This window comes from Cotesia glomerata, unplaced genomic scaffold (genome assembly GCF_020080835.1).
Source record: "Cotesia glomerata isolate CgM1 unplaced genomic scaffold, MPM_Cglom_v2.3 scaffold_11, whole genome shotgun sequence".
Classification (NCBI taxonomy): domain Eukaryota; kingdom Metazoa; phylum Arthropoda; class Insecta; order Hymenoptera; family Braconidae; genus Cotesia; species Cotesia glomerata.
In genome coordinates this window covers 164,409-181,920 of record NW_025401443.1, presented here as the reverse complement: position 1 = coordinate 181,920, position 17,512 = coordinate 164,409, and the positions used below count along the sequence as shown (strand labels likewise).

The following is a 17,512-nucleotide window of genomic DNA, read 5'->3' as shown; positions in this document are numbered from 1 at the left end:
AATTCTATCGAAATAGAAAAAAACTCACGGTAAGAAAACTATTCGGAAAGATAAGGGGAAAGTTAGACGCGATCATACAGAGCAATCCCATCGCGAGCATCCTCACCTAAGCAAACAACCGCTGAGTCACGGGACGAAGTCCAGAGACATAAAAATCCCGTAGGTAATCGGTATTAACCCAACCGCGTTAACTCTCAGAAAATAGGAAAGAGTTTTTATGCATTAGCGTTGATATTGCATAGTGATCCCCGAACGCCGAATTCCGTAGCCTGTTATCTAGAAATTCCATCAAAATTTTATACTAAAGGTTATTAAAATTTTAAATGAGGAGGAGGGACTTGTGAGCATATAAAAACCCAGCCAAGGCAACCGAGAAGCACCAGTACTTCCTATAACCGCGGGTGTGATCAGTAGTTCAGTATTTTTCAAAATTTTAATCATCAAATAATTAAATTCTGAATTCCAACCAGTCAATCACTGATAGTTGTTTCTGTATTCAAAAATTATCACAATAAACAATCGTAAGTTGCTTAAATATTGCGGATTCATCAATCAATACCTTTAAATAATTATTTTAACCATTTACTTAATTAGTCGCCAATCAGTACTATCGGTCAGCGACCCTAGTATTTCTGACGCTCAGGTACCCGGACAAGGACCTAACAACAACACGGTATTTTACTTTCACAGGTATAATTCTTTTTCAGTTCTATTCCATACAAACTCACTTGCCTTCTTTTTCGCTTGTGCCCCGACCTATCCCAACAGGGATACCCCAATAGAGCCGGGATTCCCCAAGTTATTATAAATTCTTGAATTCATTGTCAACTAAAACCCGCGTGCAGTTACCCATAGGCGCGGTTCCCGCCTCCCGAGACATATAATCTTCGGTGATTAGTCTCAAATTTAAGGAACTGATTAATTAATTGTGTTATCGTCACCCGGACGTAACAGCATGTTGAAAAATTGTCACAATAACAACACGTCGTAATAAAACAAAACCAGTAACACTGGTCGTCGAAAATAATCGATTTAATCGCTTATCCTTACCAAACAAAATTAGCAAATAACGCTTGATCGAATTTTTCGCAATTAATAAAAAAAAACAAAAATTTTCAAGGTTGAAAATATGCATCCGATTATTACAGTGTCAGCACGTGGAAGACCGGAGAAATTGCTTTTTTTTTAACTCTCCTTTCTCTCATTTTCCGATGAAGCGGTTGTCGTCTAAACTCGACAGATGGCACCACATCTTCCGTTTTTCGATCTATCGACACTTTAATTGATTTATTGTGGCTAAAGCATTGACGTACTTGTCAGCCATTGATGAATTATTCACACCTGCGCAATCGATTCAGCTCCGATGACTGACCAGTCCCTCGTCATGGCTACTCGAAATAGCATTTTCCTCATCGATGCTGCACAATGATAATTCTCGTCGTTGTCTTCTCGGGTTAAGAGATCGTCGTCATTTTGTACCAATTTACAATGAATGTTACTTAACCTAGCTTATAACTAATTAATTAGAATTATATCTCGTCGTTTGAAATAATATTTTGCGTGCAATCGAGCTTCGGTCGTCTAATTTCTCACGCGAGGGCGACACGGTCGCAGCGAATCTACTAAGGACGGTCAATTGAGGAGAAATAAAATATTAATTTAAAATTCATTAATGAAGTTACTCGCAACAGGTGGCGCTAACAGCAGCCTGTTACAAAACATATGCGAAAATTTGATATGGCCATATATGAGCATGTAAGACAATGTCAGAAATATTTTTTCACAGGTAATTATATTGAAGATTATAAGATCAAATTAATTAAAAAAAAATTCAAATACATACCGATTCTCGCATCCTTTTCATCAGAAAAAATGAGTAAGCTTGGATTTTCATCGATGGAATTATTTAATTCTGGTAAAGCATTCAAATCTTGAAAAAACATCAAAATACAATCAGTAACAAATGAAAGTATCGCATTTTCAACAAATGATAAAATGCAAACTACTTACATTTTTTCGGTAGTTCAATGGTAGTAGGACTTGGGCTTGTTGTAGGCGGTGTAGACACTGAAAAACAAAATTATCAGTCAACAACGACATTACCCGAGAAACAATGTTTAAATATAATTATATATAAATTGGTTATATATGATTATATATGAAAAATGGCTAAATATAATCATATGTAATTATTAGAGCCAGCTCTTTGGTATGAAAGGGGAAAACACACATGTATAAAAAAACAAAAGAAATGAATCCGTGTGATCGGCTAACCTCGGTAATAAACTATATTCAGTTTGTAGTTTGAAAGCATCAAGATGGTGCTATTAAAAAAAAAAATTTATTCTTTTGTCTTTTACGGTTCCATTGCAGTAAACCATAATTTGTTTATGTAATGTTTTGGATGTTTCTTTTTCTTGTTAAACGTTTAGTAAATTTTCTAAAGGGCTTTAAGTATTTTTTAAACATATAGAATTTGAAAAAAAAAATTTTTTTCCCACACTCACTTGAATCAAGAGAATAAATTCTTGAGTTAAAGAATTATTCTTAGTCTAAGACAATTTTCTTGTTTCAAAAATTTATTCTCTTGACTTAAGAAAATCATTTTCTTCAAAATGGTATTCTTGGTTCAAAATTTTGGCTCTTGATTCAATTTAATTTTGTTATCAGGGAATCTATTTGAAATTGAAAATCCACTGTACGTTTTATAGCCTCAAAGCAGTAATGGTAAAAAAAAAACAGATTATTTTTTAAATTAATTTTAAATTGTTTATATAAAATTACACCATACTCTGTGAATCGAAAATCCTGTATTTATCTTACTGCAATAAAGCCGCAAATGTCATGAATACGTTTCCCTTACTGCTTCAATGGCGTAACGTTAACAATTGGTACATGAATCATTTTTCCTCTATAAAGTTGAATGATTTCATGCATAGAATCTACTATTTTCGATGAGGTCCTTAGAGTGTAAAACAAAGATTATTTTATTTGAATTAAATCGAAAATCCCCTCTATGATTTACTCTCTCAATCAAGTAACACAAAATATAAGAGAATATTTCATGCAGGAGCTTCAAATTGCTCAAATAATGATTCCTTCCACTATCAAATTTTTACTGCATCACTGCAGTACAGCAAAAATTTGGAGTTGAGAAAATTTTGTTGTTAAATTTATTCCTTTAGTTATGATTGGCGATTTAATTAGTTTGCTACGATTTAAATATCAAAGATTTCCAGTTAGTATTGATAGGAAACAAATATTTTAATTAAAAATTAAATACTGCATAGATGCAGTAAAGATGAAAAATAAATGTTAATAGAAATCTGAACATATAACTCCCTTATGTAATGTAAATTGCTAGTAAATTAAGCCGTCATTGATAAAATAGTGTGCTTCTAATTAAATATCGTTAGAAACCGATTTTTATGGCCATAAAAAAGATAATGCATAACTGCAGTAGACCAAAATTTTACAGTTAATAAAACTTTTACCATCGAAATTATTTTTTTCATTAAAAGCGATTTAAATGGTCGCCACTGACGGGAGTAATTAAAAATTTATCGTGGTATTTATAGAAAATTATTTTTCCGCAATCAAATTGTTACTGCATAACTGCAGTAGAGCAAAATTTTAGTAGTGAGAACATTCTGCTTTCAAATTTATTTCTTTCGTTATGATAAGCTATTTATTCAGTTTGCTACGATTCGAATATCAAAGATTTCCAATGAGTATTAATGGGAAACAAATATTTTAATTAAAAAATTCTTACTGCATAGTTGCAGTAAAGATGAAAAATGAATATTAATGGAAATTTGAACATAAAACTTTCATATCTAATGTGAATCACTAGTAAATTAAGCCGTCATTACTGAAATAGTGTAGTTCTAACGAAATATCATTAGAAACCGATTTTTTTTTACCATAAAAGAGATACAGCATAACTGCAGTAAAGCAAAATTTTACAGTTAATAAAACTTTTGCCATCGAAAATATTTTTCTTTTTTATTAAAAGCAATTTTATTGTTCGCTACTGACGTGAGTAATTAAAAATTCATCGCGGTATTGATAGAAAATAATTTTATCGGCAATAAAATTGTTACTGCATCACGGCAGTTGAGCAAAAATTCCGATAGGTCATTCATATGAAGACAAAAAACAAGACCGCATTTTAAGACAAAAATCAAGTCAAATTTTCAGAATAAATTGTAAGTGCCATTCAAATCAAAATCAAGGAGAAATTTAAGATAAAATTTCATACAAATTTCCAGACAAATAAATTAGGACGATGGTTGGACCTAAAGGCCATCCCTGCAACTTCCCGCTCATTTTGTACATAAGCGTTTTAAATTACACTTTACCCCTCGAGCTCAAAAATATGATTTTTGTGTCATTTTGAGCTCTCCGAGCTCCAAACTCTAATAACGGTTTAATAAAATACAATTTTTTGAATTTCTAAACCGCAATAACTTCTGAATAAATGAATCGATTTTCATGCGGTTGGCAGCATTCGACGCAGATTTAAAGCCCCATAAAGAATTGTTAAGTATGAATTAATCGAACAAGGAATTTCGGAGTGATTCGAAAAAACACTTTTCGGTTTTCTTTTAACAACGATAACTCACGAACGAATCAACCGATTTCGACCAGACTGTCGGCAATCGACGTGGTCTTTTGATGTTAAGAGCTGATTATTTTTTAAAATCGATCGATAAAGCTATTTAAAAGTTATTCCAAAAAACCACAATTAAAAAATTTTTTTTTTGTAGTTTTTAGAGATTTCTCAAAATCGACCGGTCCGAATCGGTTTGAAGTGTATTCAAAATCTAAGTTTGGTCAAGCTCTTTTGAATGTCACTAACCGCGATGAAATTGGTCAAGCCGTTTAAAAGTTATAAAAGGGTTACATACACCCACACACACACACACACACACACACTCTGTGTCGGGCTGCTGGGACTCACATCGGGTGCCTCCCCATGTGGCAGTACGGGAATGCCTAGCAGAAATGTCAGGTACTAAGGAAATAAAATACTCGGGGTAGACCAAACCCAGCAAAAAAAAAAGGTGTGTGTGCGATTCACACACGATAGAAGTGAAACTTCAGTGAATCGACAAAAGAATGAGATGAATATTTATAACAAGGGTAGGATAATTACAAAGTTTAATTGTTCAAAAATGAAAGTATTTTGATTAATTTTAAAAGATATTTTATATTTTATTTAACATATGTTACATAATCTATTACTCAAGTTCCATATTTTCAGTTTCAACAAATGATACAAGAGGCTTATGATAACTAAAATACGATACAAATATTTTAGTTTCAATTTGGTTGATATATCTTTGGAACACTGCATCTATTACCGTTTTTGATCTTGTAGTTGATTGAGTGCGATTGTTACACATTTTTAAATAAAATGTTGTATCGAGAAACTCAATCAAAGGAAGCGCTGTATCTGATGCAAAATTTATGTTAAAATCCCCACTTAAAATCATCGGAATTTTATCATAATTTTTTTTCATTTTAATTTCATTTTTTTTGCGTCGATATTGACGACACATTTCGGCATTAGTTTTCGGCATTTTATAAAATTTATTATTTAGTACAAGATATAAAAATACTCACAAACAGTTAAATAATAACACACCACGCTATCTTACTAAAACGCTGTAATACGCAGCCGCATACAGTGTACAGTAAGCTCACGTAGTTTTCACATGCACTACACACGTTAAATGCTCAAATACAAGCACGTATTAAACAGTGTGCAATATACATACACACTGACATCTGCTCTCTCGCTCTGGCTCACAAATTACAGGCGACTATGCTTAGAAGACGGGAGTGGGGACGCTACGAAGTATGGCACAAAGAGGAGAGACCGATAATATACAAATTGTATGTATATTTCTGTCTCATTCTTTCCCCTGGCTTCATCCTACACATTTTTGTATTTGTGTCTCTTACCTGTCGTTTTTTCGTTGCATCCGGTTTGAAATCACAACGATTCTAAAGAAGTTTCACTTCAAAAACGATATGGAAATGTCACAGAACTTTCAAACATCGTTCACCGCACAGGGGAGGGATACCGCAGTGCCGGCGAGGGAAGGCGTGCAAACGGGCCTGAATTTGTCGTCATCAAGCGAACGTTTAGACAGTGGGGTGGACCCCATGGCACCGCTGTCTAGTAATGCTACAGGGAGTAAGACAACAGCCTAGATCGAAGTAGACGGACAACCGAGCAACGTTTTTAAAGAGAGTGGAGGACCTATTGCTCCCATCAATACTCATGTTCACCGAGAAAGGATCAACTCTCTACCAACCGTCACCGGCCAACAATCGCCAATGGAACGACTCGGTAGCAAGATCGAAGAGTTAGCTGATTTTATCAAGGACAAAAGAAATCTCCACCATGAAATCAGAAAATTGGTTACGCCATTAGCACGGCATATAGGCTGGCCAACAAATCACTACCGACGTCGGCGATAACCACGCAAACATCCTGTGGATGACCACAAAACCACAGCCATCTTTGGTCACGCCTGAGAAACCACCACAGCAAGGAAAGAAAAACAACAAGATGAGGCTGCTGTCCACACCCAGCCCTTCCTCAGCAATTGACAAGCCAGCACAGAAAAAAAAAGCCTGGGATAATACCTGGACCAAAGTGACTTGGCGAAAGTAAAAGAACGAAAGAGAACAGGAGCCAGCGGCATAATTTACTGAAACCCAAAACCAGCCAAGTTAGGGTGGCTCAAAGAAACCGAGGAGGAAAAAGACAAGAACAAAGGCTGTACTTGTCCAACCAGCTAAAGGACGAACATACGCCGATCTCCTCAAGAAAATCAAGGTCAAGTTTAACCCAACAGAGACTGGAGTAGACATAAAGTCTATCAAACAAACGAAGCGCGGGGGGTTCTTCTAGAAATGAGTACCAAGACTGAAGACACTGCTGCTTTCACGGCTGCGATGAAAACAGCAACCGCTAACATTGGTACAGTCAGAACGCTCACACCAAAAACAACAATCGAGATCCTTGACTTGGATGGAATCTCTACCGAGAGTGACGTCCGCGAAGCACTCAAACGTGACTTTACCGACAGCCTGGAGATAAAACGTGTGAATTTGACAAAATCTACACCACGAGGCAATCGGGCTGCCTTTTGCGAGATAGACGAGGCTAGCGCGATCGAGATCCTTGACAAAGCCCGTATAATGATCGGATGGGTTAACTGCCGCGTTCGCCCAGTTGTAAAAGTAACACGCTGTATCAGACGCCTCGGATACGGGCACGCGACGAACTCTTGTAAGGGGCCTGACCGTAGCTACTGCTGTTTTAAATGCAGGTGAGAAAGCTACAAAGCTGTAGACTGCGTTGAACAGCCAAAGTGCTTCCTCTGTACACCAAACAAAGAAGCTCCAGATGGCTTATCTCATATTCCAGGCTCCGGGGCTTGTAAGGCGTCTCGCACCACACTTGCCGAAGCAACGAGAGGGCAGAAATGACGCTCATACTTCAACGAAACCTGAATAGATGTGCGTTGGCGCAGAACTTACTTTGCCAGCGAGTCTTTGAAGAGAAGATCGACATTTGCTTCATCTGCGAACAGAAGAATATATGGTGAGGCTTTCGCCTACCTCCAAAGAGGCCGTTTCCTGGGCTCAAAAGAGCTATACACGCACGTATATTCGTCCTACCCCCACCATAGCGAGAACACAGCCCAGTTCGCGGACAAGGAAAAACCGCCGCTCTCTTGTGTTTATACACATTCATTGAACAGCTGCAAGAGTTGCGTATAATTGTAAGTGTGTGCAACTCTCATCGACTCCTCTGGCAACTCATTCCCTGCAGGCACATCGAGATGTACCTACAGGATATGAGCAGTATCCAGCGGGGACCACGGGGAGGCGGAGTCAATTGAAGACCATGTTGTTTGTGTGATGTGTTGTGTGTAAAGTATGATTTTACGTGTAAGTGTTTGCGTGTGTAGGGTGCCCGGGCACTTGTGTTATTTGTGGTCATTTTTTCTAGCTTACTCTACGGCAGTCATCCAAAGCTTTATACTGTCCTCACAATTGCGTGGAGTATATCGCTTGTGCCTAGGCGCTCCGACTCTATCTAGGTGGATGTCTGTTGAGTCTCGTCCCTAGTCGCCTTTTCATTAGCTAGTTGGGTTTGGAGTTTGCAGCACATTACTACTTTACTGAAACCTTTTAAAAGCTTGAAGTTACTTTGGGATGTGGCAATCGCACGCGCAACGCTCGCCCACTCCGCATTCCCACCCCATATGTCCTTGAGCACCTCACGTTGAGGCTCGTACTCATGGCATTCAAGCATTAAGTGCTCCACGTTGTCGACCCTTTCTCCTAACCCATTCTCCCTACACTCGTCGCAGAATCTACTATCCGTATGATCGTACTTGTATTGGTATTCTCTAAAGCAACCGTGGCCGGTTAGGATTTGGGTCAGCCAGAAGTTAGGGCTGATCCATTTGTTTGTTAGACGCTCTGCTACGTCTGGAAAGAAGACTTTAGTTTCGCGGCCGTTCTCTGATGTATCCCATTGTTCTTGCCACCGACGTATGGTTTCAGTTCTAAGGGTGACAAGGCGATCCTCCGCATCTGGCTGCACGGTGACGTTTCCAAGGGTAGCCTGTTTGCCGATACGGAGGTTGTATCGCGCGCACCGTTCGTCTATTACGAGCTGAATGAGTACTGCCCCCGCGACTACGCAAATCCCGTCAAGCGAAACTGTCCTGTAGGCAGTAGTTGTTGTTATTAGCGCTTGACGCTGAAGTGCTCGAAGATGTCTCCAGTCCTCCCCATCGCAACGGTCACTCCAAGCTGCCGCGGCATATGTGACGACAGGCATAAAGAAACCCTTGTATATGGTGGACATAGCTGGGTATCGCAATCCCCATTCTGCCCGCGCAATACGCCGCATGCGCCCGAATATCCTACTTAGTTTCGCGCGCCTTGTTTTAATGTGATTTTTCACTTTGAGGCCCTCTTCGAAGTGTACCCCTAAGTATCTAACGCTTGATTTGAATTTGACTTTGGAGTCTCCTATCATTATTTTTGGCGGTTTGTTATCGTATTTGGGCTTTTTCTGTCGTCCTTTTGCTTCATAGGGGTACGGGCTCTTTTTGTTCTTACGTGGACCGCGATGTACAAATTCGTTTTTGAGGAAGATGGCTTCAGTCTTCGACTTCGATAGCTCGAGCTTTGCGGAACAGCACCATTCCAGTATCTTATCTACTACTATTTGACTATTACGCTCTATTTCTTTTCTCGAAGAACCTTCTACTAAGACGAGCAAATCGTCAGCAAACGCAACAAATTTATTCCCGTGTTCTGTCAATTCGAGTCTCTTAAGGAGATCGTCGAACATGATGTTCCAAAATAATGGTCCTAGCACTGATCCTTGAGGGCACCCTCGCGTCGGCGTTTTCGATTCGCTACCAAAACCCCATGACAGCGCGACCGATCTGTCCTCAAAGTAATTCCGAATTACCGCGTAAATGTTGCTAGGGCAGCCTCTGGCCTTGAGGCCCTCAAGTACTAACGGCCACCACACGTTGTCAAAAGCGCCAGAGATATCGAAGAGAAGTCCGATCACCAGTCTCTTCTCTGAAGAATCTACCAATCGGCGCATCTCCACAATTGCATCTTCCGTCGACTTTTTGGCTGTGAAGCCAAACTGTCGGCTCGAGATGTTCCCCTCCGCTAAGACTGTGGTGGTAAGTCGCTCTTTGATGAGCTTCTCGAACACCTTACCTAAATCCGAAAGGAGGCAAATTGGCCGATAAGATTTAGGGTCATTTGCGTTTTTGTCGGTGCTTTTAACTAACATTATGATTGCCCCCTTCTTCCACTCTTTTGGGAATGCTCCTAGCGCCAAGCAAGCATTATATAACTCTAAAAACTGTTCGTAAAGGATAACCCCTGCGCGTTTAACTACCTCGTTTTCTATTAAGTCCGGCCCCGGGGCCTTCTTGTTTTTCAGTGTTTTTAAGACCTTGTCCAGTTCGCGCGGGGTGAACGGTTCGGCATCCTCGGTGTCAGGTAGTAAAATTGTGTTGGCTCTAATCTTTTCCTGATCGGAGGTTTCGTTGTCCTGGTCATTGTCTACAATATGCGTCTCGAGAAAACACCTGGCTGTTTCCTTAAAGTTTTCCGTGGATGCTCCGTTACGATTTAGCGTGCGCATTGCACTTTTGACTCTAACTTTTTCTGCGCAGGTTCTGTAAATAGGACCCCACTTTTCTTGATTACCTTTCTTCGTAACGAAGTCCCGCCAGCTGCTTTCCCTCGTCCGCTTTATTTCTGTCGAGTATTGTTTCCGTAGTTTTCTGTATTTGACGCTTAGGGTATTTTTAACTAATTCGTCCCTTTCCCTTTGATATATCCGTCTGGCTTTGTTCACCAGCTTCTTCGCGCGTGTTAATTTCCTGGTCCACCATGGGTATGATTTTACATGGGTTTTCCTACGCGGGATCGCGGCTTCGCAAGCTTCTAAGATTGATTTGCCAAGTGCAGAAGCATACTTTTCCACGTCCTCAACCGATTCCACTCCAAGGCCATCAAGGTTTGTGCATGCACACGAGAAAAGGATTTCGTCAAACTTTTCCCGATTGGCCAACGTTAAGTTGAACCTCTTGGGGTCTGCCTGTGCGCCATCCTTCTCCCCCGACTTAGTTCCTAGAGTGATCTCAATCGGGTAGTGGTCAGTATTCTGCACCCAACTTCTCTTAATGGACCAGCTAAGAATGCTACTCGCGAGTTTAGGCGTGACGAGTGTCACATCGATATACGAACTCCCGTTAGTTGATTCAAACGTCGGACTCTCCCTCACGTTATTGATTATCTCTAACTCGTGTGCGTCAATAAATTGCTCTAACTTTTCGCCACGCGCGTCGTCAGTCTCGGATCCCCATCTCTCAGATTTCGCGTTCGCGTCCATTGATATTAATACCCTTTTCCCTCTCAGTGCTCGGACCACTTTCTCTAAGTGCTTTAAATGCATGTCTATTTCGTCTTTGTACTGGAAGTATGCCGAGACTACGAAGAACGATGTGTCAGGTCCCATGATCTGAGCGCATACGCAGTGAGTTGTACTAACAAGGGGAGGATACGACCTTGGGGAAACCGATTTTGATAATCTTTGACGTAGTGGTAGTACACTATGTGGGTACACTACCTTTGAAATACTAAAGTGCAATACTCAAAAATGGCTGAGAAAAACGCACTCAAAGTTTACCCAGCACTATAATATATTAATAGGTAAATAATTGATACATTAAATTATTCTTTAATAAAAAATTTTTCAATTTTAAACTTCATTTCTATAAATTATCTGCGGTGGTACAAACAAATAATAAGTCGAAAATTAAATGGAAAATTATACATTTTTTTAATTAATTAAAGCAATATTTTATAATTACGTATTATGAGATATTATTACATGATCCTGAGTGATACTTATGATAAAAACATTCAAAACAAAAAGTTTTTCTACACCAAGAACAACAAATAAATGCTGCTTTTTTACAATGACTCGGTATTTTTAAACGGTCTCATGAGAAACACCCATCATTGACATTAGTAAGAAAATTTCTTGTGTCACAAAGCCCGCTGGTGAACCAGGCATATTCCATCATGTCTCGAAATATTGGCGCTGACAAATGGTGATGAATAATCGAATGAATTTTTATGCAATCCTCTCGGGAATGAATTTCATAATTCTTGTCTAGAAGTTCAGCGGTACTTTGCAATCGTTTGATAAAATTTTTCACTCGTCTATAGAAATAGACATCACATGGTTGAACTAACGGAGTACATTTTGGAGGTATAACTTTAAATGTGCATGTAGGCATTTTTTTATCATCCTGAAATATTTCATCATATAATTCTGGCTTCACTTGTCCTGTCCACGAGTCAATAATTAAAAGAAATTTATTTTTTTGAACATATGGCATTAAACATTTCTCTAGAAAATTTTTATAGAGAGTAGTTGTCAGTTTTCCTGATTTTGATGATGTGACAATTACATTTTTGTATTTTTTTAAATATTCTTCTACGTTTTTCTTTATTCTTGGCCCAAAATCACCTGTAGGCTCTTGCAAACAAATAAAAACATGTGGTAGTAATTTTCCAGATAATGTTATGCTATATTGTGCAGTATATGAGTGTGACACCTTGGTCATGTCTTGTACTTTTGCAAACACTGTTTTGCTTCCTTTTTCCGTCAGTGTCCTATTAAACATTGATTGGTATTGACATCCTGAAAATATGAATTTTAATAAATCTAATGATTAACTTCGATTAAATTTAATAATGGAATAAAAAATAATTAGTTTACCGTTAGAAAATTTATATACCTGTTTGATCTGTATTAATAACGAAGTCACTATCGAAGTTAGATATCAATTGTTTTGTTTGAGTGCGAAACATTTCTGCAGAGGCGATAATTTCTGGCATGGTGTGAACTTCTTTGTCTGTTACAAATTTTGTAATTTTGCGTTGACTAATATTGTGTCTTTGTTTAAATTTTCTTACCCATGGGTCGGATGCTGTAAATTGAAGATTAGGAAACTGGCTGGCTGCAGCTAAAGCCCATTGCTGCAAATTTCGTGTAGTCACTTGTTGATAATTTTGTCTTGCCTCGACGAAGCGGTCATACGTCCAAGAATCAATCACATGCTATTTATCAAATTTAGTTCCACCATGTTCAACATCTTTTTCCCATACTTTCAAATGATCCATACTCTTCAAATGACTACATCCATTTTTTTGTAATGTGTCTAGTTTCCATGAAGGGTGAGCTTTTGCTATGTTTAAAACTTTAATTTTATATTCCAGAGGAATATAATCCATCATTTTTTGTTTTTTTTTTTTTCATCTGGAACATAGTCATCAACTGAATTATCTTCTACTACTTCAAAATTTCCGTCTGGGCATTCTTCTTGAGCATGAATCAATTCTTGATCGCTTACGAACTTCTTTTTATTTAATATATCTAACGTATTATCATATAATTCTCTACCAATCAACATAGCATCTTCAGATAGAGTGTCAGAAGATGTTTTTGCAATTAAATCACTTTCAAGAAGTAAACCTTTATAATACACCACTCCATCTTTTAGCCGTTGCTTTGATAAATCACTATGTAAGGATGTATCAGGAGTGTTTTCATCTCCATGAGAAGAACTGGCTTCGCTTGATGACATTTTATGAATTATAAAACAATTTTTAAAGTAAATTTCACTGCACAAATACGTCTGTTCGTGTCGAAATTCAGAAACTAACTGCTATAGTCAAGCTTCTGAAAAAGTGGTGGGACTAACATAGGTTCAAGGACAACAATATGACTATTCTTCCGGTGGGCCAACAGAGCTCGAATCGATGTACAGTTTACAATAACTCGAGGACAAGAATTATTGTACCCTCATACCATATTCGACCCTTCTTATTGTCTGGCGCAGGTATATATTTTTCAGTTAAACTTATAATGAATATGAGAGTTATAAGAATTATTCATGAATTACAAATATCTCATGATATACACCGTAGATAATTTATAGAAATGAAGTTGAAAATAAAAAAATATTTTATTAAAGAATAATTTAATGTATCAATTATTTACCTATTAATATATTATAGTGCTGAGTAAACTTTGAGTGCGTTTTTCTCAGCCATTTTTGAGTATTGCACTTTAGTATTTCAGAGGTAGTATACCCACATGGTGTACTATCACTGCGTCAAAGATTATCCAAATCCGTTTCCCCAAGGTCGTATCCTCCCCTTGTAAGTTGTGATAAAACCAGCAACTGGTATTTAGGATTCGTTAAGCAAATGGCCGCATATGGCCTAGACCTGGTTTCGGCAGCAACTTGTATGCCGCAACCGAACCCAGGTATTTTGAAACTATTATTACTATGTGCTGCGTATGGCTCTCGTAGAAGGAGAACATCAATACGTTTTTCCTCCCACAACTGACTCGCCTCCAGAGTTCCAGCTCTGTCGTTCAGCAAATTCGCCTGCAAAACTCGAAAACCTTCAACCCCCATTCCCCGGGTCACGTGCGGAGACTTTCGATTTGACCTAACGCCCGGCGCGAGCCCATATAAGTTTGCCGAGTTCGCGGACCCTCTGAGAGTGTTTTTAGTCGTCCCTAGGCATCTTCGCCGGTCGATGCTGCGCGAGTAAGATTCGGAAACCCCCCTTCTATTTGGATTTACCTCTTCTAAGTTCAATCGCGTGAGTTTAACCAAACAGGGTCGCGTAGCTAGAGGCATTAGCTGTTTTAAACGTAATGCTTCCGCGAGCTTACACGAACGCGATCGCGATGCCGAATTCGCGGGCCGGCGATGAACGGAAACGTCAGATAGCAGCTCGTTCGGATAAACGCAGTTGGCTATTCTGGCGCTCCGTCGAACGGTCGAAAGAGTTTGGTGACCACCGAACGTGGGTGCGTCACCTATCCGAGGCTTTGCCGTATTTTCCTGACCAATTTATTAAAGTTGTAGGAGCTGGTAACACCTACAACCGCTTCTCCCCCCGGCGCTCGCGTTTAACGAAACCACTTGTTGCCGGACGCATGGTACCGCTACGTTGGTGACAGGGTTTGCAACCCTCCTGCCTTACAAGCCCTCACCACGTAAGTCAAGATTAGCTTTTTAGGTTAGCTGAAAAGGTAAAAGGAACTTCTCAGTCACCTTGGGTGTAAACCCTCAGAGACCGGGGCAGTAAGCTGCATCCCTCCCACTCAGTCAAAGGCGATACACAGACACAGGAATTGCACGAAGAACCCGGCAGCTTGCGCATACCACGTCCACCGCACACGACCTCCGGCCCTGCTCTTTGAAGAAAAAGACTCACAGATTAAGTGCTGCATAACCCCTTGGCAAGAGTGACAGGGCCGACTCACAACGAACGGGACATATGTCCACTATGGTGTTCGTGGTCGCATTTACCGTGATTGCGATCTGCCACATAAGAGCGATTAGCAAGCAAGCGCAGTAGGTATTCCTACTGGTGCAAAACTATTGACCCGTGACACACAGAGCACTAAGGTAAATGAAGTAGGACCGTCACCCAAGTCTGGGGCCCTTACAGGTTGCTACCATCCGGAGCCAGATGGACCTGGTTTTTTTTCACGAGGTTTTACTCCTCCAACTTCTCTTTCCCCGTCATAGACAGGGCCCCGGGCTTGTCACCGGTATAGCGGAGCAGGGTTTTGTGGCGGTGCCTGTCAGAAATCCATTCGTATTGCTTTCGAAAGTATAATAAAATAAAATAATAATAAAGATGCGAACAAACTCTCCAGGGTCCCCGCCGGAAATTCATTCGTATTGCTTCCGAAAAGTATAATGAAAGAAAACAAAACGAAAAATCTCCTTAACGAGAAAAAAGTCATGCATGGGGCGCGCATGCTGAAGCACACGCGCACCCACACACGACTAGTTCTCTGAGCGCACAAACCTCCATCGTCTCCTCAGGTGATCACACAATACAGAAATTGTGCAGAAACATGACAGTGTTCTGCCAAATTCACTACACATGACCTCCGGCCTTTATACTTTCAAAGAAAAGACTCACAGATTAAGTGCTGCGTGATACCCTTGGAAACCGGGGCAGAAAAGGAACCTCTCATGTTACCTCGGGTGGTTACGTGTTGCGTAGAAACCTTTGGATAACCGGGCAGAACTTAGCTGAGCCTCCCCATGAGGAATCAGCCGGAGGATTTTACTCAGATCATCAGCTGTCACAACCAGCTACGCGGTCCCCCGTGATCTACGATTGTGGGCAAGATGAGTGACTTGCAATCCCCACTTCGGGTTAAAGTGCAGGACGAAAACCCATTCATCCTGCATTGTGTGGTTTACTCAGGTAGCCACATTCTACCTTGGTAGTCACCTCTACCTTTGGCAGCCGTGTTCAGCCATTGACAGCCTCGTTCTGTCTTTGGTAGCCCTGTCTACCTTGGCTGTTTTGGCCTTTACGTAATTTAGATCCGGCTGGACCGCAACCCATGTTGCTTCAGCCTGCTGATGTATATCCCTTGAGTAATAGGGCGAGGTGCCTTCACAGTCCTCTACCTTGCATTAACTCTATAATCCAAATCCGTTACTCTGTCTTAAGCTAGCAGGCCAGAGATTGGGCATTGGAAGTATAGTTTTCTTGGTGAGAGTCGCAAGGTTCAACTAACACCGTACTCGAGCAGGCAGGGGGCGTAACTCCCCTTTCTCTGATGACAAATGATAATAACAAAGATAATAATAAAGAAGCTCCCATGGGGAGAGTTCCTACCAGAGTTAGGTCGCTCTGCCTTGCAGTGGTGACTTTTGATTTTCAGTAACATGACTAGGGTCACACTACCTACTCATCAAACTCCATGAAAGGAAGTCACTTGCTTCATTCGTATCCCTTTTGCCGGGACGTATTGCTTTCCAAAATAAAATAAAAAGAACAGCAATAGAAAGCGCAGTGGCAATTTTTGGTTTGGGGTAACGCATCGAGGGATGCCTTTCAATGTTACCTTACTTATAGTGGAACCCACGAAAAGGGAATTGCTTGCTTAACTATGTTCTCTTGAGTTCACCCTCACTCCCTCAAAAGAGTTATAGTTACTCCCGCCTCATCTGCAAACAATATCTAAACCTCCAAGATAGAGCATGGTTCGCAGACGAGACTGGCACGGCAGCAATCTGGATTGTGAACACAAAGAACATTACCGCCAACAACAGCGGAAGTGGAGCAGTTTTTGTCTGGATCACGCACACACACAGACACACGGACATCATCGCGAAAATATTCAGGGAAGCTTCCTAGGCCCTCTAAACGTCGAGATCTGATGAAAACTCGATTTTCGAAAAACGGGGTAAAACCAATAACTTTCCGAGTTTAGAAAAGAGTTTTAAAAAAACATAATTAGCATTTTTAAAAAATATTCTATCCTTCACTTCGTTTCAGATTGTAGTTTTTTTGTTGAAAATTCGCATTTGAATAGACAAAAATAATAGTCAAATTGTTCTTGTAGGTTTAGATCACCTTCTAATCTTTGTATGTGACAATTTTCAGTTGTTGTTGAGGAACCTTGATTAAATTTATATCCTGTTTTATGTTCGTATCTTGAAAAATGCTTTTTAAAAAATTTAAAAGAGTGGAAATGCGTTTCAACGTCAAAATTAATTTTCATTTTAGGATTTTATCGTCAAACGAGGTAAAAAGCTACTGTTTTACTTCTTTTAAGAGACAAATGCAAACCGCAACGACAAAAGTATCCTTAATCAGCAGTAAACAATTATGGCCTTTATATACCGAAAGTATATTCAACAAAATTTACTAGACGTTGGTACTGATAATCGTAGTCTCATTCTAGACCATAGTGTATTTTAATGCTATCTGACAGATTATTTCATCCTTTTCACAGCGAATAAAGGTAAAAATTGCGTCCCAACAGTATTCAGAACCAAATCAAATAAAACGCTTCACTATGATAAACAAA

General features: G+C 39.6%; 1 protein-coding gene across 1 annotated transcript; it reads right to left on the bottom strand.

Annotated features, from left to right (window-relative positions):
* Positions 1–11,579: 11,579 nt before the first annotated feature.
* LOC123273569 lies at positions 11,580–13,232 on the bottom strand. Its single transcript, XM_044741010.1, has 3 exons — positions 12,912–13,232; positions 12,384–12,705; positions 11,580–12,286 (listed from the first exon to the last, which is right to left on the bottom strand). Exons 1-3 carry the CDS (start codon positions 13,230–13,232, stop codon positions 11,580–11,582), a joined length of 1,350 nt encoding a protein of 449 aa, XP_044596945.1.
* Between the last annotated feature and the right edge of the window lie 4,280 nt (positions 13,233–17,512).

Excerpts from the sequence above, each read along its gene's own strand:
- LOC123273569 (XM_044741010.1), bottom strand. The coding sequence starts at position 13,232 with ATGTCATCAAGCGAAGCCAGTTCTTCTCATGGAGATGAAAACACTCCT. Across the intron at positions 12,706-12,911 it reads ATAATTCAGTTGATGACTAT|CATGTGATTGATTCTTGGAC; the intron begins GTTCCAGATGAA and ends TTTGATAAATAG. Across the intron at positions 12,287-12,383 it reads TATTAATACAGATCAAACAG|GATGTCAATACCAATCAATG; the intron begins GTATATAAATTT and ends TCATATTTTCAG.